Source organism: Anser anser (genome assembly GCF_964211835.1).
Source record: "Anser anser genome assembly, chromosome: 1".
Lineage (NCBI taxonomy): Eukaryota > Metazoa > Chordata > Aves > Anseriformes > Anatidae > Anser > Anser anser.
The window spans coordinates 157,239,788-157,263,535 of record NC_139720.1 but is presented as its reverse complement, the minus strand read 5'-3'; the positions used below and the strand labels follow the sequence as shown (position 1 = coordinate 157,263,535).

Genomic DNA, 23,748 nt, shown 5'->3' with positions numbered 1-23,748 from the left:
TCCATATGGCAAGAAGTATAAACAGAGTGAGGGACGAGAAAAAAGAAGAGAAAAAAACGCAGGACACGCTGCCATGCTGTGGCTGCTATTTTCTGTAGAGCCTGGGAAGAGGGAATGGAAGGTAGCATTACCTTTAACTAGGGCATTCCAATGAATTCAAATTATTAAAGTATTGCTTCCAAATCTGGCATCCGCATGCCAGGGAGAACATCAGATGTACCAAAAATTTGATAAAACGGTCTCAGGATTATGCCTTATAACAATAAATTTAAGTACAAGCTATTTATCGAAGCAGGGCCTAAGTAGTTACACAGAGCGAACAAAGAGAGTTCATCAACTTAGCAGAAAAGAATTGGTCATCCAAACAAGTTTCTAACTTCAGATTAACTATTGAAACAATTTAGTTGGAATGGGCAATGTCTTCACCATTTGAAAACTACAGCTGAAAACTGTTATTGCTCTGTTATATACACGCATGTACGTGCTTAACAGAAGAAAAAAGCAACCACCACCACCAACAACAAACAACACAATCGATCTAACCCTGAAACCCAAGTTACTCAGAAGGTCTACAGTTGAGCGTAATGGTCTCTGATTTCAATTTCTGAAAGAAAACACAAGTGATGAAACCTAATGATGAATCAAATGATGAAACCTAATGGTAGCCATTTCTGTATTAGCTTCCTTTTTTACAAGTAATGGTAAGAGGGAGAATTAAAATCACTTGTGATTCACACTGATCTTACTAGTGGTTGGATGACACGGATACAAAAAAAAAAAAAAGATTACGCTTTTTGAGTTACCTGTCTCCTTCACTCTTAAGGCATTGAAGAATTTTCTAGAACTGAACCAAAAAATCATTTTTGGAAAAAACAAACAAACAACCAATACACAACAGTACAATGCGCTCCTATTTTTGATGTTTTTCAGGGATTACAGCAGGGACATTTTCTCAGAAATGGTACAGCACGCTTTACCTAGGTCATTTCAAAGGCAAATAGCTTCAGCGCTTTGTTATACTTAAATTGTTCATCTAATTGCGTATCTAAACACAGATACTTACTGCAGATAGCAAATGCCAATACTCCTATACTGTGTACACACTTGCCATAGTTAACATAATCTACACATAAACTGTGACTGTCAAGCAGTATTTTCTTCTTTATAATTCAGTTATCTTGCAATAAAACAAACAAAACTTATAAATGAATGCAGTAGTTCAAAAAACTGATTCAAGTGTGACTACAGATAATTTAATACCTAACAAGTGAACAAACAAGGCTTTTTTTTTGTTAATAAATGATCCTCAGTCTTCTTTCAACTGGGAGGAAAAAAAGAGAAATAAGTCTGATTTCACTCTTTGGCTACTGAAAATGCATTTTCTGTTCATCTATACTGAAGATGCTTACATAATTGTTTAGAGTTCCCTACAGTACCACAACAGTCCTGCTAAAAACAAAAAAAAAGCCATCTCCAACCAATAAATGAACTGAAAAATAGCTATCTCAGATCTTTTTAAAGTGGAAACCGATAGGAATTATTAACTTGTGGCATTCTGAGTGGAAATTCACCAGATATTAGGGAAGATATCACATACACCGCAAAGCCTGATGCTGTTTGATATTTTCATTTGTTACCTGCAGTAAACTTAAAATCCTCACAGGCAACACTATTCAGCTGACACCGTAAGGTGTACCCATCTGTTTTAACAGCAGCATTGCCAGACCCCAGCTGGACCTTCCTAGAAAGGTAATGCATTCCTCGTCTAACTTATCTCCAAGTCCCAGGACTAAAATACAGGTGACGCCTGCTCAGAGGCCCACCTGAAGCAGTCTGGGGCCCTCCTGACTCTCAGAGGCAGAAGTTCAGAGAAGTGTGTAGCTATGTACACTGGTATAAGAGGGGTGCACGGCACGACTGTATTGGGTCAGACAAACAGCTACACGTTGTGCAGCCATGGCCACAAAGCTGGGTACCTCCGTGTCTGTGCTTACCACATTCTGGTCATGCTTAAAAACCAAAGATATGCTTTGGTTTTTTTTCTTCTCCCACTATACTGCAACTCAGATTGGTGAAGAGGCCATAGATGTTTTGTCATTTTCCCTAAAGCCCTTCCGTAGTAAGCCGAGAGCAATGTTGTCAGACACCAAAAGGTGTTAAAACAGTTACTTATTCCTTGGAATAGTAACTGTGCAGATGCCCTGGAAAAAGATCTCAGTTGTGTCGCTGCAAGGCTGTGTCAGATAATTATTCTTATTAATACGTTTAACTGTAGTTGTTAAAAATAAATTATAAGTATGTGAAATTTAACAGGATTTCACTTTCTTTTACTTCTCTAGACAAAAACACTGGATTATCTTTTCGGGGTGTTCCAGCTTGCTCTCCCTTTCACATTATTAATGGCCTAAAATTTATCCAGCCTTTCAAAAATCTTGTTGTAGCATGTTTTATACCTTAATATTGAAGCAGATTCAATGCCTGAACAAAAGACTACCTAGAAGTCCAACTACTGTACAGCTAGAACTTCTCTGATAATTCAAGGGAGCAAATAATATAAACGAATAAAAGTACACTAGCTACTTGAACATACGAACTCGAAGACGGGAAAGTAGTTAGAAAACAGAAATACCCTTACTGTACACAGTTACTGATTTCATAATCCTGAACCCCCACAGCAGGAAAAAAAAGATGTGAAAAGTGCTAGTCTCAACTTCATAAAGTATGAAGTCTAAAGCATTTCAATCTCCAAACACTTTCCACAGCAGAATAGCTGTTTAAACACGAACAATGCTGAACTGAATTGCCTGTTTTTTTTAAGTCCCTCCAAGAAAGAAAACAAATCCTCCTATCAATCCTTCAAAGACCTAATTCTCACCAGCAAGCTGAGCCAGCAATAAAATAAATCACATAGATGAAGTAAATCAGAAATCTGTCTGAGTGCTGCTAACTATGTGACTAGCAGCCAGAGCTCCAAGAAGTCTGGTGAGCACGGGAACTTGTGACTCTGAAGGTCAGTAGATATAGTAATAACTGCAATATCCAAAACAACATTTTGTGTTTTAGTAATCTATACTATTATATATAATTCAGTGAGAGAGATGGAAAACAAGGATATTTTGCAACTACCCTCATCTTCATACTTCCGTCATAAATAGTTTTTTTATTCTCATAACATCAAGACTAGCATTACACAAGGGATGCACTGTAAAATAACAATATTCACACACAAATCAGATGCTCTTCTTTCCCATGAATGTACTACTAGAGCATTTAATGTTCATCAAGCTCATACTTGTCAAAGTCACAACCCCAAAAGCAAGAAGACAAGCTTTGAACAATGGGAGAAGAATGTGTCTTCAGCCTACACACTCATTACCTTAAGTTTTACAATTCAATGAAAACATGACTTCTTTTCTTCCCCTGTGAGTTTGATCCTGTTTCTGCAAGGCTGAATAATTTTAGCTTTTCTTCTACACCGCTGGCAACAAAAGGGGGGGTGTGCTTCCTTACAACGGCAAAATTGCACTTTTGAAGCTTTTTGGGGGAAAAAAAGAAGGAGAAAAAAAAAAAAAAAAGAAGGACCTTTGCCAAGCTACCTGCAATGCCCTACCTTCTGTCCTTATTGAGAATAAGCAGCCAATGCCCAGGATCTGGAGAGCAGAGCGGGCACGCCTAAGCAACCACATGGCAGTGGCTGCTGCTACACCCCGGACAGCCCTCCTTCAAGCACTGTTTTTCCAGTTCTCAGCTGAAAACACATCTGAACATCCTGTGCGAAGCAGCAGTTAAAATGAAGCAGTGCCTCAGCAGCACTCACACGGCCGTCTGTCAGATGCCATACGCTTTGTAGAACAGAAGAACAAATCTTAAAGCAATCCTTAAAGTTACCTTTGTAGCTAATGAAGGGTGTTTTAATACTTTTTTGATTTCAAGTAAAGTCTTATTAGCTTGCAGGAAAGTGGCAGCCCCGACCCACTCAAGTTAAGCCACTGCAGCCATCATTTCAGCTGGAATTTTCACTAAGAAAACAGTAATGCTTTCTGACTAGCAAATAACAAGGATATACTGGTGGTTTTGACAATTACATGCAGCACAGGTCAGAGAAGAGACTTTAAAAAGGTATATCCACTGCTGACTGCAGACTGCTCTGAAGGCTTGACAACGAGCATACGGGGCAATTTCTAAAGCTTTTCCCATCCTTTCAACCCTTTTTGCAAAGCAGGAGCCCTACAGTTTTACGCCACCACCTGATGAATGAGAAATGTCACAGACTGCAAAGCATGACGTCCCTGGACTTTCAGCAGGCCTGTCACCCCATGTGCACGGGGTTCCACCTCGTCCTGCCCTTTGCACACTGAGAACCCACATCCGTGGCTGGGGTAAGGGGAACCCATCAGGCGCTCGCCTCAGACTCAAGACAGTTAAATTATTCTGATCTTGCTGTTGAGCACCTCACTGCAATGCACGGCAATGGATTAAAAAAAAAAATACGTAAAACTAGGATGACAGAAGCAGCAGAAGAACTAGCTATGAACACAGCCCACTTCCTTTTTCACATCTAGCGGGGTTGGTTTTGGCAGAAGCACCGGCAACACCGCAAGATCCCGGCAATGGCGAGTGAAGAGACCAAAAGCAGCCCAGGAATGCTACGTGGCCAGCCCAGGCTCACCCCTCTCTGCCTGGATTTCCTTGCAAGGTTGTTTCCAGCACGGGCATCCCTGGTGCTCAGAAAGAAAGCGTTAAGTCATAACACCGAACTCAGGCATTCCTACGCAAGCATATAACCACTTTCCCCCCTCCCCCCCCCCCCCCCCCCCCGAAAGTAACTTTGAGGACGTTATCTGAGCTAGGAAATTTTCAGTTAAGGATTAGTTGGGACTTTTAACATCCCCCTCCCTTCCGAAAGGGATCCCTGCACCTGCTTGGGGGATCAGAGAGGGTTTTTCACCCGTGTCTCAGAGGTTTCCAGAAGCGCAGCGGAGCCCCACGTGCCGTGCCCCCTCTGACACCACGAGAGCAGCGGTTCCTGCTGCGGGAGGAGAAGCACACAGCACACACTGCTGTGCGTGCTCTGCCCCGGCACACGAGCCCGATACTCTCCCACGTCGCCTCGTGTGTCTTTTCCTCCATCAGCTCCGGCATGCCAGCCTGGCGCTCTCCCATTTCACCCGGCGTGTCCTCTCCTATTTATACCCCGAGGCAGCGAAACCGCCGGGCCGCAGTTTCTCGCTGCTTTCCGACTCCCACCCGCACCGAGACCCCCGGTACGAGGGGCACAAGCCTTGCCCCAGCAGCCAGCCCCCTGCGACCCCCGGCACCCCCAGGACCGACCCCGGCGGCGCCCGGGGCAGGCCCTCGGCGCCTCCCCGCGGCTCTCCCCGGGGTCACCCGGGGCGACGCCGCCACCTGCGGCCGCGGGGCTGCCCGGGGCGGCCGGGACCCGCAGGCGGCCGGGACGGGCGACCCCATCCCCGCCTCCCTCCCTCCGTCCTTCCCCGCACCGCTCGGCCGGGCTCCGCCGCCCCCCCCCTCCGCGGCGCTCACCAGAAGAAGAGCCGGGAGCAGAGGTTGGCATCCCGCAGCGGGTTGGGCTTCTCCTCGCGGGGCACCGCTTCCATGCCGCCGGCCGGCCAGCCTCCCCCCCGTCCCTCCCTCCTGCCCACCCAGCGGCGGCCGCCGCGCTGCAGGACCCGAGGCCGCTTCTCCCCGCGGCAGCCGCCGCCGCTGTGCCGCCCGCCGGCCGGCGCCGTTTCCGGGAGAGCCGGCAGCCGCCTCGGCCCTCCTCCCGCCGCACGACGCCTCCTGCCGGCCCGGCTCCCCCGCCGCCACCGCCCCGACACGAGGCCGGCCGGCCCCGGGGCTGCGCGGGGGTGGGCGCCGAGCTTGGAGCCCGGCAGCGCCCGAGCCAGAGGCGTGAGGGCGGAGGGGGAGCCGGGCTCGTCGTGGTGGCCCTCGGGCGGTGATGCCCCTCCAAAACACCAGATGTGGAATCACAGAATCGTTAGGGGTGGAAAAGCCCTCCAAGATCACCTGGTCCAACCATCGCCCTACCACCAATGTCACCCACTGAACCATGTCCCCAAGCACCACGTCCAACCTCTCCTTGAACACCCCCAGGGACGGTGACGCCACCACCTCCCTGGGCAACCCGTCCCAGTGCCTGACTGCTCCTTCTGAGAAGAAATGTCTCCTCATTTCCAACCTGAACCTCCCCTGGCGCAACTCAAGGCCATTCCCTCTGATCCTATCACTAGTTACCTGCCAGAAGAGGCTGATCCCCAGCTCACCACAACTTCCTTGCTGGTGAAGAGCCTTAAGTGTCATCGCATCACAAGCGAGGCACCCACAGTGGTTTTGAGACAGAAAAGCATGTCATCAGTTAGGAGCAAGGCCAGCTGAATGGCTAAATGCCACCAGGAACGCTTGTTTTCACCCCTCGTGCCTGGATGTTGCACGTACTTCTGTTGGAAAAAGGACTCGGCATCGTCTGTCCAGCTGGGCCGTGGGACCCGAAGGAAGGGGCTGTGTTCAGGTCTGCAATCACAGGGGCACTCAGAGAGCTTGAGATGAGCCAGGGACTGGACTGAGACTACAGATCATCAGTGCTATCTCTAGCTCAAGTTTGACGACGTTTAGGAGAGCATGGTGGTACAGAGTAAAGCAGTTACCGAATGCCAGGAGGTGGTGTGTCACAGAAATCTATGAAGCAATTCTCAGAAGTTCAGCGCCTACGTTGTGAGTGATCACCATAATCCTCTCTGGTATTGTCACCGTGACCTGCCACAGGGGCTGTGACCAAAAGAAGTAAACTGCTAGAGGCATAAAAAAATAGGAACGTGGGGCGTGTACCTGAAGATAACAAAAGAACTGTTCAACTCCTTGAAAAAATAATAGACAGAATGGGTCCCCGCCATGCTGTAACTTCTCTGCAGTTTCACAGAATGGTTGCGGTTGGAAGGGAGGCCACCTGGTCCAAGCCCTGCTCCAGCAGGGCCACCCAGAGCAGGCTGCCCAGGACCATGTCCAGGCAACTTGAAGCTCTCCAAGGAGGAAACCCCACAGCCTCTCAGGGCAACCTGTGCCAGGGCTCCGACACCCGCACAGCACAGAAGTGCTGCCTGGTGCTCAGAGGGAGCCTCCTGGGTGCCAGTTCGTGCCCAGGGCCTCTTGTCCCGGGACTGGGCACCACTGAAAAGAGCCTGGCTCTGCCCTCTTTGCACCCTCCGGTCAGGTATTTGTATACATTGATGAGATCCCTCTTGAGCCTTCTCTTCTCTGGCCTAAATAGTCGCATTGCTCTCAGCCCTTCATCACAGGAGAGATTCTCCAGTCCTTTAATCATTCTGGGACTCTTCCCTGGACTCTTTCTGGTATGTCCATGTCCCTCTTGTACCAGGGAGCCCAGGACTGGACACAGCACTGCAGGTGTGGCCTCACCAGTGCTGAATATGGGGGAAGGATCACCTCCCTTGACCTGCTGGCAATGCTTTGCCTAATGTAGCCCAGCGTGCCAGGTCCCTTTGAATGCGAACATGACCCTTTGGTGTCTCATCCACTCCTCCCAGTTTGTATCAACCACAAACTTGCTGAGGGTGCCCTCTGTCCAATCATCCAAATCATTAATGAAGATATTGAACAGTTTGCACCCAGTATTGACTCCTGGGGGTACACTGCTAGGCACTTACCTCCAACTAGACATTTTGCAACTAATCACAACCCTAATTTCCTAGACTGCTTCCCCCTCCAGCTGAGCCAGCTGCAAGACTAGCACCATTCTTACGTTCTCTGTATTTTTTGCCCCCATTAGCAACCAGCCCTGTCTCTTCCTACTAAAATGAATTATCTGTGAAATAATTAACAGGGCTGGTATCAAATTGTTACTGGAGTTGACACAAATTGCTGAGATAAAGGAGTGATAGGGTCTGGGCTTCGCGGTATTACTGAAGGAACAGCATCAGTTCATGCCTGCGAGAATGTCATAACAACCACAAACCAAACAAATCAAGCTTAAGCTTGCTGTCAGTAAACACTGACAGAGCTGGCACGAACATGCTACTTGAGCATATACGATGTGCCACAGAGTTTTGCAAGCAATAAGTAATACACTTTTCAACAACTGTCTACAGATCCTCTTGGATTAAAATAAGGAAATAGTGCAGTGATTTGAAGGGATGAGCTTTAACAAAATAGTGCTTATGTATACCAGAGGTTCCCAAAACATACGAAGGCAAGCTCTGCCTATCAGCAAAGTCTGGCGGGTTTAGATTTCTGTGAAGCCAGTATTTCCAACTAGATCTTCATGAGAGAATTAAAAGGAGTGGCAGCCCAATGCAAGTCCCAAAACTTCAATAAAGCTTGTGTCAGGTAGGGGGAGAAAGAAGGATGTAAACCTTAAAAGTGACTTCTGTTCCTGAAGCATTACCTTTGTGAAGTAAAGTATCAGGCCAGTTGTATTGCAATGAAAGATTATCTAAACATTTCTTAGTTTGAGTGCAAAAGTAAAATACTGGTCATGAACAAGGATATATATTTTTAAGAATACAGTTTAAAGTATTAAAGTAGAATATCAAAGTAATTGTATCCAAGATCATTGCAATGGTAGAAAAAGGACAAAGAACAAACCTTAAGAAGTAAACTTCTTCTTTGCCAGCATTATCAGTGACAAATGTTGAAGCTATTGAATTTTAAAATAAATACCGGTGTTGAATTCAATGTCCTACCAAAACACTCCAGGAAGGTTTGGAGAAGGGAAAACTAAGGATTTAGCAAGCTCAAAGAATTACAATAAAATTCAACAAGAAAGAACACCCTGAAAGCTAAAAGAATCTGTAACGTTATCTGTCAAGCGGGCAAGTAACCAGTAGAAACTTTTGCAGTAATGCAGAACTATGAAGCAATTGAAAGAGCAACAGAGATGCTCAGGAAAATCTGAGACTGCACATGGAGAGGAGGGGGGAGGGAAAATAGCACAGTAATGAAATTAATAATCTCTTTTCTATTTTGTAGGAAAAGAAAAGCTACTGCCAATTTATCCACTGAATATTTTGCTATGGTAGCAGTATATTCACAATATGGAAAGTGCAAGATATGTAAATAAACTAATCAAAGTGCAACTTAGTAAACCCATAGTAAGAACAGCAGTCTAGCAAAGCCAGCTCCTCAAACAGGGTAATGGCCAAACTAAGCCAGTGGCAGCTGAATTAAACCCATTGTGCATACACATTGTGCTAGGGTAATCAATTAGATGATGATGAAACATCACAAACATACAAACACACAAAATTCCCTATTTCTTCAGTGCAGAAGAAGGACAATACTCAGTAAATAATCATCAGTGTGATGTGCAGCCTTAAGCCCTCTTTGCTCTACTCTTTTAGTTCTGGATGCAGCCAGACTGACAAGTTTCTTCATGCGCGTGTTCTGTGGCACTTATTGCTTGAGTACAAGGAGTTCGCAAACATCTGCTTTTGACAAAACCCTTACAACATAATTGGGCGGTTTAATTTCCAGATGGTGAATAAAAGCATATGGATCTTAGGTGAAGTATCGGCACTGATTCAGATTATGCAATAGGAACCTAAAGCTTAATATTTCAGAGGTTGTAGCACTATAACTTTTCACGTTCGGGCAAGCTCCCATTGACTTCAGCACTGAACACTTTCTGCAGATTGTACCCATAGGCCTCAAGGCAGGTGCCCAGAGCACCAAGAACACACGTTCCTGAGTGTGTCTGAAAAGTCTGGGTAAAGGATTTGCTGAGCACGACGTGGTATCTGTGAGGCAGTGAGGCCAGAATCATTTTACAAGCTGTTTGAAAGACATCCGAGGGAGTAGTTTCCCAAAGACAAGCCATGAGAGCAGAATGTGAAGGCTTTACAACAGTGCATTGTTTAATTTGTTTGACTGAAGCCAGACAGAAAGGCAGCCCGTAGGCCTTCCTTGCAAACCAACCAAGCCGCCTTGTTTCCTGCCATGCCACAGGCAAGAAAGCAGGCTGTCCACTGGCTGGAAGCCCAGCTTGTCACTATCCAGTCTGTGGCCTGACTCATCATCTTGCTGACGTATCCTCTGGGGAATAGTTTCTCATCCTTTTGCAATACAGACATATCAGCCTGCTCTTGTTCAGCTGCAGAATGGGAATGTCAAAGCTGCAGAATCACGCTGTAAGTGATTCTGCTATTCCCAGCTGGTCGTCAGTGTATGACACCGATGCTCTTCCTCAGATGCTCTTCTTATTTCTTCCTGCTACTCTGCTAGTCATCTGTATTTTCCCCGTATCTCTAACTACTTGTATCAACTCTTTAATTTATACTAATTGGCTTATTCATTCTCCTCAAATTAAGGTGCAGTTCAGGTGCCTAAACGTAGCTGCCTACTTCCATTTTAGACATGGTGGGGTATTCCGCTTAGCCACAATTTACTGCTCCAGAAGGTCTCTTGTCAATTGCATCATATCTGCCAGTCCCATGGTGATGTCTCAGGCCCCTTTCAAATGACAGGAGGCACTTCTGTGGGGCCACTGAGTCCCACTCATACAATCTTCACTACTGAATCAGTCCAGCTGCTAAGCCAGAGCTCCCTCCATCTTTGATTGCAGCATTAAGGTCATTTTGTCTGATATGATTCCTCAGAAAGAGCTTTTAATTTCCATTCACATTTTTCTGCCTAAATGTCACACACATGTACATGCACACAGTATTTTTATTAGCTTTTGTAGTTTAGTTCTTTTGATGTTTGTATGTCTGATTATTTTCTTTACACAAAATTGTTACGATCGTTTAGCCATAGCAAATAGTAGTTTCTATTGACTACCTGCTAAGATAGGATTCAAAACGGTTATTTTTTATTAAATTAAAATTTTGATGCAATAGAAAAGAATCAAAACAAGTTTGGTTAAAAGTCATAACTGGCACACCTACCACTGATAAGTTTCACCTTACGGTTATCTCTCTGTACTTCATGCAGATACTTAAAGACTGATAACTATAGGATGATTTGGATGAGTTTGCAGTGGGCTTTCATCATCAGCTCGTTGTGCTTATTGTTAAAACCCTGACTCTGGTGTATTTACAATATTGCTGTCCTGAGCTACATCCCCTCTTTTATTTCTTCCCAAACAGCCAACAGCTTATTTCACTGTTCTAGTTTCACCAGGTAATAGACATTAAACTTTCTGCGTCTGTTCATCACAGTTTCAAGTCTTCTGTTTTTTAACCCATATTTCTAATATTGATAATACAACTTCTGAAGAGCAAAATCTTTACATTCTGTGTCAACTGCTACGATGTGGCAATTTCTGACCTTTATTTGCATTCTTCCTAACCTGACCTCTTGCTTTTCTAGCTTAATACTAGCCAGCACAGCACAGCATAATCTCCAAGCAACGGTGAATTACGGTAACAGGAAAATTAAACTGAACTAGTTTCAGGGCGAGGGTGAGTCAGCAAACAGAAAACAAACTTCTGTGAGTATTGTGCAGACCATGACTAATGGCGTAGGGAAAGTGAAGACTTGCCATCCTTGGTATTTAAAAAACCCGTAGATGAATCTCTGTCATGACATTTGATCAACACAGGTAACCCAGTCCAAGGGTAGGAAGTGGACTAGCTGACCTCCTGACACCTGCGTCTTCTGTGAATGCCGCTGTCTGTGGATTTACTTGACTAGGAAAGATTCTTAGGGTGTTTCCATGTCTTCCACACAACAAAGAGGAAAACTATTTTTTAGAAACTCTTCTCAGAGCCCGGATGTGAATGGTAGATCTCCACTTCAGCTCATGTTAAGACACAGTGCTCTTGCTGTACAGATAAGGACCTTGGGCATAAGAGTCTTGTCTTGTTTTTGTTGTTGTTGTTATTGTTGTTTTAAAGCAGCATTTAGGATATACAACACTGAGAAAAGCCAAATTCCAGTGGCTTCAGTAAAAAAGCTCTGTTTTCAAAAGTGACTAAGACATTATAAGCTAGTAGTAAACATTTGCCCACTTGAGTTTGTAAGACCTGTGCTTCTTTCAATGTTTTTCTTGATTACAGCACTCCCTTGCATTTTCCACATTTATTTACATGAACGTGCTTTCCATTGCATGGTCTTTCATCTGGTGTCAACATAAGTAGCCAAGAGGGCGAGGAGAGGGACAAAAAGTGGAAGCATGGAAGTTCTCCCTTGTCTAAGGACTAACTAAGGAAAAAACAGATGGTGAGCACTCATGCATTTACAAGTCACACAACAAATCAGTCAGCAGATCTGCTATTATAACCCAGACTTTTCTGGTCATTCTTGATGCCACTCTGCCTCCATGCTAAAATTAGAAATACAGACATTGTACAGATGGCCAAACAGAACTGCCTTTCTTCCTGAAAGAATTCCTTTCTTTCTAGTAATAATAATCACCGATGTCCAGAAGAAAAGGCATATAAGTTGCTTTCCAGAATGAAATGTCACCATCACAATCCCCTGGATCCTGATTGTATTTCATACAGTATTGCCAGGCTTAAGTTTAAGAAACCTGTTTTTGGCAATAGCAAGAGGACCGAAGGCAAAACAGACAAATTCATAAGTTACTAAATAGATCTGAGGGTATCATTTCTGTAACACAAAGTCGCAGAAAAACCTGCTTAAATTCAAAGGCACAGATGTGACTTTTACCCTACTGGACATTATCAACTACAATGTGATGTTGGATGTAATCAAAGTAATTTCTCTTGTTATAAGACAGTACTTCTGACCTCAAAATAGAAACTGCAGATGATGCCAGCAGCAATGAACCTAAAAATATGTTTGTTTTTTTTTTTAACTTTTTCTGAGCAGCCTTTTATGTCATTCAGCATCCTGAATGAAGATAGAAAATATCTAGAATACTGCTAGGTCCAATAATATTTAGAGTTCACAAACTAAAACACTCACATATGTTTTAATAGTAAATGGAACACATTATAATGCTGCATACTGAGAACTCGATTTCTACCTTTAATTAAACCTCACAATGCTAAGTCAAATACAGCTAAAATACAGTCAAATACAGTATGTGCATACATCATTAGCTTTAGATACAAGCAGTGAAGATCACCTATTCCAGCAAGATTCTAAGGACAGGAAAATAATTAAAAATGTCTCTGTTCAATATTTTTTCTTTATTTTTCTCCTGAGGCAGGACAGGATGGTTTACTTGGTTCTCAATACTTTTCTGGAAAGCTAGTGACAGATGGGAAGGGGGAAAAGTAATTCTGTCTTAAAACAAATAAGCTAAGACCATCAAAGCGTAGATATGTCAGGAGATGAGATGGGAGCCAATTAGTTGCATGTAGAAACATAAGCTGTCTTCAGAATATGTCATAACTGATCTGGATATGAGGCACTTACCGTCAAGTGTAGACAGTCAAATCAGAACACAAACAATATCAAATGAGTGCAAACATAGCTACTCTCAGCCTTGGCCAACTGTCTGTCAACACTGTTATCGCTTCTCCTTCCTTAGCTCTCAGCAGCTTCACCAAGGTCTAGAACATGTCCATGGCCTGGCTTTTTGGCTGGGTCACACAGAATTTAAACCTTTTCTGGGGCACACAGAGTTTAAGTAGAAACCGAAGTTTCTCTGACACATTTTGGTACAGTTCTCAGAGCACTGGTTACCTGTCAATGCAAAACAAGAAAGAAGCAATTTTTTGGTCCACATATCCATGGCCCACATATCCTCCTCTCCAGGCTCTTCTGCATGAATTCTTTCTTGATATCCTGACACTTGTCTTGGGTGTTGCAAGCAAGGATAGACTGGATAACAAGGCAGCAGGAAGGTTTTTCTGAATTGCATGCATTTTGTGAGTCAGAATTTTATATTATAAGATCTGCAATGTAATTATTGTGCTATATTTCTGCTAAATTCCTTATTTATTTGGGTTACTTTAAAATTGTAAACTTCAGCCCAAATACTACAAATGACTATACATATACATACATATATGTGTGCATATGTGTGTATGTACATACACATACACAGCACCAAGGATATTTAAATACACAGTGTTCTTCTGTGTGCAGATTCTTCCAACATCCTAATCACTGTTGCGTCTGGGTATCTTCTAGCAACATATTAAGTACCATTACTAACACATGTCAAGTGTTGTTTATTCTTGCTCTCAATCTATTTTGATGTAGCGCAGCTTCAGGCTAATATGCCCACAGCTGTGTTTAGGTTAGGGAAAAGAAGGCTGAAGTAATATATATTGCAGCTAGAGCAGACGGCAGTGAGGTCTTCCTTCCCAAGCCATGACTATTTGCTTCTCAGCATCAAACAAACCAAGGTGGAAAATTTTATCTCTTGCACGGACAGGCTTGCATGGAAAATTTTGTCTCCTGCACAAGGAGGTTTGCTGTTACAGAGGGACATTCTGCTTCCTCTGTGGTGGGAAGATGCTTAATTTGCTCTTTATCTCGATATTTTAGTCATTTATTTAGACATCCGAAAACAAGCGACAGTGCACTTGGAGGGCAAAAGCTGAGACCTTGCATTCAGTGATAATTTTTGGAGGGCGAAGCAGAGAACAGACCACAGAGATATGTATGTAGTACTCCGTGTTACCTTGGGGATGTGCACCTTGTATTCTGCACATCACGGTATTTCCTGCGGGCCAAGGACTTCACGTCCGAGTGTATGGAGTGGGTGTAGTTCAGAGGGAACAGGCACATGAGAAAATGTAAGAGAAAGAGAAGAATGCCATGGCCTCAGCTGTGTCACACCGAAGTAAGTCACAGTTTCCTATTCTACGGGAAATAACAGAGTTTTCCTAATGTCTGTGAATCTGCAAAAGGTTGGCATCAGTAAAAAATTCGGGAGCACCTCCATGCCATGACTTGCACTGGTCAGATATATAGATATCTTAAGCTGCCAAGCATTCCTGGGAATCTTGTGGCCGTGTTTCCATTCATTACATTTTAATTTCCTTTCTTCATTAATGCCTTTGTTCTCGCCAAACCATTCTGATCTCTCTGATCAAATCCTCTGCCTGCATCTTCATTCTGATGGCCTTTCAGCCATTATACCCTGGGCCAGAAAGATATGAAAAGGCTGCAGAAGTTTTCAGAAGAGGAGTGGTAGTTCCAGACACAGCACAAGGAGAAGTAACCATGAAGTTAGAAATATCAGGATAAAAACAACAGCGTTGGCAGTCAGGACTTCTAGGTGAACTACAGAGAAAAAGAACAGAAGAAGGGCTTGGGGGAGGATGTGAGTCTGAACTGGTGCCAGAGAGAAAAGCAAGGATAATGAGAAAGAAACATAGAAGACTGAGCATGATAAAATAAGAGAGGTGAAGTTAACCAGGAAAAGGGGACAGGGAAGAAGGGTGGTTGTGTCGAGCACTAAGATGACCAGCAGATGGTGAACTGTGGAAAATCTGCCTTGTGCAACAAGCACTGTGGTTGCACCACGTCCTGACAAGAACTGAAATTCAAGCCCAGACTGATGAAGAGGAAACTCTTTTACAAATACCTCCAGTTGTGGCCAGGGCAGGCGGGAATAGGTAGGATAAATTCATGTGTATATTTATGGGCTTATATTGCCGTGCATGGGATAGCTTTAGGCTGTATCAGTCATCGTGGCAGTAGTTCTCTTTCTGCAGCTAAATGCATTTCATACCCTTCTAAACACACTCCACAGCAGCAAACTGTTATACCATCACCCCTACTGACACAGAAAGTCTCTGTGTGCTCTTTTCTTCTCTGTCTTCAGAGGAGATGCATAAAGAACCACCTCTCTCACTTGCAGCAACTAGAAGGAAACACCAAGGTTTCCCATCTCACAAGTGCAACCAGCACCAGAATTATCCTTCCCAACAGGAACCTCTGACTGAATTAATTTTCCATGAACCTACCGGGCTGCTAACAACGTAAAATGGGATCTTTTCAAATCTCCCCTCCAACTTGGCATCTGTGCTAGCGCTTCTTTCTCAGCTGTCTTTATGAAAACCGGAAAACAGTGGGTAAAAAAAACACCTTATTGAACCCTAACAGTCATTTTGCTACCAGGTAACCACTATAATACAGAGTTTTCAAGAGGATTAGACGAAGAAATATGGTATGTCTTCATACTTAGGCACTGAGCTCTTCTGGTGATTGACTACCCTTTTCATTGCATTTTAATTGTTCAGTACTGGCATAGTGCTTCTGCTTCAGGAGCAGGATTCCCAGGAGCAACATTATGACAAAAAAAAAAAAAAAGAGTAAAAATAATCTTGCCAGCTTTTGTTCTACACGACAAATAATGACCCTTTGAATGAGTCATTTAACCTGTAAAAATTTTAAAGAGATTTTCCTTTAGCAATTTTGTAAGAATGACATTTCCTTATAGGAAGGTCATTCCTTGAAGGAAGAAGGCCCACCCAGAATAAGAAGACCATGGCATTAGTAATTTCTGCACTGGAACATTTCTGAGAAGGCAAAATGGGTAACTGCTGTATGCTTCCTCCTGCAGAGTTTCTGTTCAGTGGGAGTGACTTGGTACACCCAGTTGTTTTGTTGGACATGCCTGCACATAAATTAGAGAGCCAAATGTGTAAATATGAGTAAATAGGTTCCGTGGAAATGAAAACAAAAAATAGCAACATACTGGGCTCTCTGTAGGCGCCAGAGCCTGTTCCCACTCTTTGTACAACCCTTCAGAGTCCAAAGATGAAAGACATCATCAAGCATCCCTGCAGCTCATAGTTATTCAGAAAGATTTAAGCTGCTGGGAGTCCAGATCAGGTATGAAGTGCCACACGTTGCCACTTCTATATGAACTGGGTGGCACTTCAGACAGCACATCTTTTTTTAAAGGTGTGGCAACACTACAAAAGAAACATGCAAATACAGTTCTTCACCACAAGGAAAAACTAACACATTAACATAGTGGTGGTATAATGCAGCCTAATTCCATAAATGCCTGACTGACAGAGGTCTTCATTGAAGTTGCTGCTGCTGCTGTCTTACAGTAGACAATAAACAAGTTTGGAGCTTTACTTCAAGCTGAGAACTATTATAGTCATAAAACAAAATGCTTAGGCTAGGCACATCCTTATTGTTCTAGTAGGACCTGATGCTCAAAGCATCACTCACAGAGCATGTTGAGGGTAGACAGAACTTGTACAAATGCAACCAGTACAGAGGGCACAACACTACACATTCTCTATCAGATTGCCACTTGAAAAGCAAAACAAAACAAACAAAAAACCCCACGCCTAAATCTGGTGGGAGATGAACAAGCCTAGAAGAAAGTAAAGAGGAACCTACACTCTGTTCCTAAAGCCAGAGAAGGAATGGGTAGTAGCAGGGGCTCCCGAGTTTGTGGCTTGACCAGTGAACTATCGCAGCTCCCAATGCTCGTATAGGGAAATTTTAGCTGCCATGGCAACCATTTTTTCTGGTTGACTACACTGTGATAAATATTCGATGAAACCCTTTCTATTTATCCCTCCAATCTAAAAGGTTTATTTATTGAAACAGTAAATTTAAAGGTTTTGCTATCTAATCATGCAGCAACCAGCACAGTTGATCCCTAGTGTGGATGAATGGCAGCACAATTAAATAATAATAAATGACAGGAGATAGAGAGTCAGAGTCGTAAAGGAAATGGAAAAGGGATGCTCTTTTGGTGGTAAGATGAACGGATGAACCTAGGTACATGATAGTCTTTTTTTGATTTGACGGTTCTCAAAGAAAAGGTTAATTTCAGGTTGAGGAAAGCTTTTTTTTTTCAGTCTGTGAATCTGAGCAGTTTCATTTTTAATCTTAAAAGAATTTCCAGACTGGACAAGTAATTTCTAATAGACAATCAAAACATTTTGTTAAACATGAAAAATAATAATTTATTTTTCTTTTGCTGTTTTTCCCCATTTGGATTTTTTGACACAATTTAGGGAACTGAGAACAAACTGTTGAACAAATATTCCCAGAATTACTTTTTTTCCCCCATAAAAGACTATAATCTGAACATTTTACAATGTATTTAGAGAAAACTATGATCTGAGGGACCGTCAGAAAATCCTTTTTTTTTTTGCACATTTTTTCCCTGCCTAACCCCACCCCTTCCCTGTCTTTCTTTTCATGCTGATTCAACAACAGCGATAGAGCTCATCTGCCTATCCCCACAAAAAAATCGAGTTCAGAATTTGTTAGACCTGAAACTTTTCATTTAGGTTTTGTTAGGCCTGAAGCAATCTCTCACTGCATTTGTTTCTCTGGGCCCACGTTTAAATTTATCGCTGGCTGGCTTTTTATCAACATCGCCTTTCCATGACTAGCAGGCATTGTTTCTCGGCTCCTCTAGGACTACAGGTTCATGTGTTCTTTTTAAACTGAGTCCAAACCAGTGCTTCCAAAACTTGTGGTACATGGGGCTCATGCTTTTTTTTCCTGAACTAAAATTGGATGGCACGTGGCAGATACTCCTCACTCAGCCTGCTGGGCCTACAACTCAGCTCTGGGGGCCACTCACACCTCGTATGACCTCCTGTATAAAACCTTCTGCAAATTGCTTCTGTAAGGAGGACCACAAGCAAAACAGACTCTGAGCGACCAGGAACAAAAAAGTAGGTAAAATGACAAACAGGATAGTGGCTTTTCAAACTGAGGATGGTGTATTGATCACTGGATTTAGGCAGTACCTGGTTCAAAGATTTTTACTCTTGATTATATAAAGCAACATTTTTGCCCTTTAGAATCACTGCATTTTTCAGGCTGAGAACACAACTAAAAGCTTAAATGAAGCAATGTATAGTGTAACTCAACACTCCTTGTCTCATTTATGTTTCTTATTTGTTGCAGGGATATAAAGCTTTGATAGTTTATGAAGGGTACTCAGAATAGAATTTTTCTAATGAATGTGGTAGTGGCAAGATTTTTTCCATAGTTTTTAATAGTTGCTTTTTCACTCTGCACCCTCAAACTTTCTATTTTTCTTTCTCTTAAGGGTTTCTCTTTTTGAAATTTGGCACAGTACTGGGATTTTTCCTTTCTTTTGTCTCTTTGAAAGTAAAAGCTCTGCTTTGTTCATGTTCTTTCACATAAAAGAAATTATCAGTAACATCTGCACAAGCACTGGAATAATTAACCTTTGCATTTTTATTAGAAGCAGATTTTTACGATTACATACATGCATTGCTATATTAGTCAGAGTCTTGCAGTCAAGATCAAGAGCACGCACTGCACATATTCTTACATAACTGTCAGTCCAGTCAGTACCCTAAAGAAACTACATGCCATTGCCTCCTCTCCTGCCCCCAAACAGATCTGATGTATGAAAGATCCCAGCAGGTAAAAGTAATTCTTAAATATTTAAACATGAGTGTATTTTTGAGAAATTACAGAGGAATATGTCACTTATCCTTGCTATTCTTCCACACAGAACTTTATTACCAATGGCCTGGTTTTAACGGGTGCCACAACATTGGTGGGGTCCTGCTTTAAAATAGAGTTTCCTCCTAACCATGCCACCTTGAACATTAAATACACACTTCATGCACATGTGCTTTTAACCATGATATGAAAGATGAGCCACACGAGGCTAACAGCTTTCCCTGCTGTCCTCTATGGGTTTTCCTGGGGTATACCTGACAGCCCTGCTGGGGTACATTGCCCTGACCTCATTCCTGCAGGCCTAGCCTGCCCAAATGCTGGCCTTGGGCAGGACCTTTCTGCCTCCCCATCCCACCATGAGACGTGTGCTTCCCTCCATCCCTGGCCTTTGCCAGGGGGTCTGGGTGCTCCTCTCTTTTGGATGCTCCAAATCCAGAAGAGCTCAGACTACATGAGGGCAGAAGGGACAGAGAGTGAAGCCAGGAGAAGGGAGAACTTTGCACAATAAGGCCCATCAGCAGCAAGGCACCTTTGCAGCCCAACAAAAGCCAGGTATCATTGCTGATAGCCAATATCGATCATTTTCATTCTGCTCACAAATGCCATGGGAAAATGCTAGGCCCTTACAACTAGCACCCAAAGAACAGCAGCCCCCATGCTCTTTGTGGGCTTCCAACCTCCCAGCATGGGGACTGTTGGGCACAGTCTGGTGTAGACAACTCAAAAATTTGACATCTAACAGAGTAATCAGGTCTTCACTGCCAGAGGTCTGGAAGACTCAGCAATATCGGATGAAACCTCCCTGGCTCTGCCTTTCACAGGAGACTCCTGAACAATGTCTTCTTTGCCTATAGCTTTCAGCTCCAGCCAGCTCAGCCCAGGCAACTCAGCCAGGTAATGTGGTTAGCACAGCACACAATTATCTAATGAGAAAGCCCTGAGGATAAAACAATATATCTAAGCTCTCTGCAGTGCCTCTGGGCCTGCTCCTGTGTTTCACCCTGGTTGCAGAAGGAGCTCACAGCCTGTTTCAGGCACAGCCCTCTGCCAAAACCAGGCTTTGGTGTTCTTCCAGGACAAATCCATGATTTTTTTTTTCTCTCAAACACAGGAAAGCAAAGTTTATTTTCTGTCAGAGGTGGTGCCTTTCCCCATCGCCAGCCCTGCCAGGCCGAGTGCATTTCTAAGAGTCCTGGAAGCATTTTCCATCCCCCAGAGCAAGCAGGCCGGGCTGCGGAGGCGGCTGCCTCCCTGCCCAGGCGTGGCAGGACACCCAGCCAGCACCGAAGGCCTTGTTTCCTGATGCCCCTCTATTGAGGGATGCCCTCTACAGAGCACCACCACATCTGTATGAGTAAAATAAGCATTGCCAGGGACACGATTTTAGGACAGTGCCAAATTCTGGCCCTGCTAGGCATGGTTTGGGAGCTGGTGCAGACAGGGCCGTAACCAGCAGGCAGCCTGGATGCAGCCACCCGGTCAGATGTAAAAGGCGTTTTCACAACGTGGATATGAGCTGATCAGTACCAACTGGCTTCACTGGCACATCTGATTTACCAGAGTAGATGTAGCCAGCAAGGCTGCAGGTGCCTCTAGCAGGCAGCAGTGGCTATGGAGGTGACAGACTGATACGCACAGTACATGGCGACTGTAAGGCCTGTCTCCTGACGTAGCTTTCTCCTTCATCCTCTCTAGGCCAAAACAGCTCACCCCGCAACAAAGGAATTGTTCCTCCTTCCTTCCTACCCACCTGCCTCCCAGTACATAGACACAACCATCAGGCAGGAAGGGGACACAGGCAAGCAACTGTGTACAAGGAACCAGATCAAATAAATAGAAGAGATGCTTAAAGAGGTGACTACGCCATCTAGGTGACACAGACTATGCTGAATGGTGTTCTCTTCCTACGCATACAGTCTAGCCAGAAACTAGGTGGGAGAAGACAACTAGTGGTTCACCTTATCCCACCTTATCCCTCTGAAGTGCATTACCACTGCAATTTTTGGAGAAGATGAGCGTAGAGCCAAGCTGTGAGGCTTCCAAGACGCTGGCTGGCTAGAGATGGATGGGAAGCATCAGCAAAGGCCATGAAATATGGGGAATGTTTGACTTCTTGCTTCCATGTGTTTCTACAGACCAGCTTTTGATGGTGCTGATGCCTACTCAGGTGCCAATGCTGAGCCACATGCTACTGGCTGAATAAATAAAGGAAGGAGGGCCGTGCCCAGGCAAACACAAGTCATGAGAATGTAATGTTGCATTAAAATGACATCAGTCTAATGGCACTGGCTAATACACAACAATTAGCTGGTGGGCAGCATGAGTTCATCATTCAGCTCTGTTTCACTGAGCTGTGTATGCCTCTGAACTGGGTAATATTATTTTCTGTTTTATCTACTCTTGCTTCTGACGTTAATATGTGCTTAATAAGCTTACCTCTTCCTGTTGCATTTGTTTATACAGGTCTTTGGCCTTGGAGGCCTTCCCAGAAGAGCTCTAGTGGGACAGAAGCCCCTTGATTTAAGGCTGGCAGGGGTACCTAGGTTCCTGGACCCTATATTAATTTAGATGATATAGTGTAAATACTGCATGACTGAGTTTGTGGGCTTTAATAACATGAGCAATAATCACTGATACTTGTCAGTTAAGGCAATCCACATGATTGTACTGCAAAGTAATTTGCAAAAAAAAAAATAAATTATTTTGCTTATGCACGGTCAGGATCTTAGTCCCTATCTTTGTGAGTGACTAGAGGATACTTTGTGAGATGCAATAAGATTGTTAAGTAATATGTTATCCTCCACAGACCCAATCTTTGGCACATTTGTAACAAGCTTGAATTGACTTCATTACAGATTTTTCAACAAAATCACTGTAACAGAGTTTAAAGGAAGAACAGGGCTTTTTACAGGGCTTGGAGTTTTTGTGTTTTAAATAGAAAGTAGTTCTAATACCTATAAATTGGAAGAACAACATCCATTTGAAACTGCTTGGAATACATGGGACAGATATTTTAAAACAGATACAATTTGCATGAGCCCTTAACCTGATATTCCAAATGCAATCTAAGTCAAACACCTTAGCAGAAGTGTTGTTATTGCTGCATCTGAACTCTGAGGTAATCAAAAGATTTAAGACTGTCCCCAGAGGAAGGTAAAATCTCTGCTCCTATTCAAACTATTCAAGAAACAAGGGAACTGGTAGACCTGCTGTTCCTTCTTTGCAACAAAGAATGGGACTTCTGTTACTTTGAAACATTTGGAAATTAGATTAAAAGATTTTGCAGATGATCCAGTCATTAGCAATGCAGGAATTTTTAATTTGTAAAACTGGCCTAGTGACAATGACTCCCTTAAGACCCCGGGAGAAAGAAGTGGTTCCAGCAGCATGGTCACGCTGCAGGCACCTTTTGGAAAATTAAGGATAAGGAGGCACTGAAGCATTGCCACAGGAGAAAGAGCCCAAATCTGCATCCAGAAAGTGAACCCTGCACAGATTGTTTCCGCGCTGTATGGCAGAAGGTATTGATTTCCTCACTCATGTGGAAATTATAAAGATGTTGTATCATTTTTGCCTTAACATTGCCCGGAAGAATCCCAACAAGTTTTGCACCCTGCAGAAGGATGTTTTGTTGTCCCACTAAGTGCTGATATCAATTAGGATCGGAAACCAAACCAGATGGAAGCTTTTCTGCTTTACCGATTCCGAGGGATAAGGATAATGCAAACACAAACGGTCTGCATCAGCCTCTGTTCAGATAGTCCCTCACACCAAAATGATTTCAGCTCTTTATCCTGTTACACTGGACAACATAAGACACAAAAGGACTGAAAGATGAGACTAGAAGTTAGATGTCTCCCCGTCCAACTAAGTCCCTTACTTGCTAGGCCCCAGCATCAGGCCTGATGTCTTTTCTGAAATCACAAATCCTGCATTGGCAGCTGGGGGTTGAAGTGTATCTCCATCCCAGTCGCTCCATAATCCACTGCTCTCATAGTCTGCAGGATTTACGTAGGAGCTGGGGGTTTGGTTTAACACAAGTTTCAGAAAAGACTTCTACTTCTTTGCTGACTGTCAATTAATATATTACTATTTAAAACTGATTATTGCCTGTTTCCATTTATTCCTCTTCCCCATCTTTGCTAAGGAAGTGACGAGCCAGTCATCTTCATCCTAATGTATAATTTATGTACTAAGCATAGAACTGATCCAGGCTGCACTGGGGCGCTTAATCGGATCCTTAAACCCAGGAGACAGACAGCATTATAGACCACCCTTTGATGCTCTCCCATATCAGTCTCACACGTGCCTTAAGCTTACAACCTTCTGGTAATACAAATCCCGTTCTTGTGCTCATCTCTCCCCAGTCAATGCAGAACAAACACAGGCACCTGCACAGGCACTGCTGGCTGGATGGTGGCT

At 43.6% G+C, this 23,748-nt stretch overlaps 1 protein-coding gene and 1 long non-coding RNA gene across 5 annotated transcripts in view; one reads left to right on the top strand and one right to left on the bottom strand.

The window, feature by feature from the left end:
* Nucleotides 1-5,738, bottom strand: part of ABCC4 (ATP binding cassette subfamily C member 4 (PEL blood group)) — a 151,669-nt gene extending 145,931 nt beyond the window's left edge. For 2 of the 4 annotated variants that reach the window (XM_083820073.1, XM_083820074.1), the window contains exon 1: nucleotides 5,545-5,737. In XM_083820073.1, coding sequence (XP_083676199.1) covers nucleotides 5,545-5,618 — 74 coding nt within the window. In that variant the 5' untranslated portion in view covers nucleotides 5,619-5,737. Of the gene's footprint in view, nucleotides 1-5,544 lie in introns of all 4 variants that reach the window. The other 2 variants (XM_083820072.1, XM_083820071.1) reach the window with 2 other exon arrangements.
* Nucleotides 5,739-14,658: 8,920 nt separating this feature from the next.
* LOC310896942 lies at nucleotides 14,659-22,139 on the top strand. Its single transcript, XR_014581941.1, has 3 exons — nucleotides 14,659-15,515; nucleotides 21,462-21,698; nucleotides 21,790-22,139. It is a non-coding gene; the product is annotated as an uncharacterized lncRNA (long non-coding RNA).
* The last annotated feature ends 1,609 nt before the right edge of the window (nucleotides 22,140-23,748 follow it).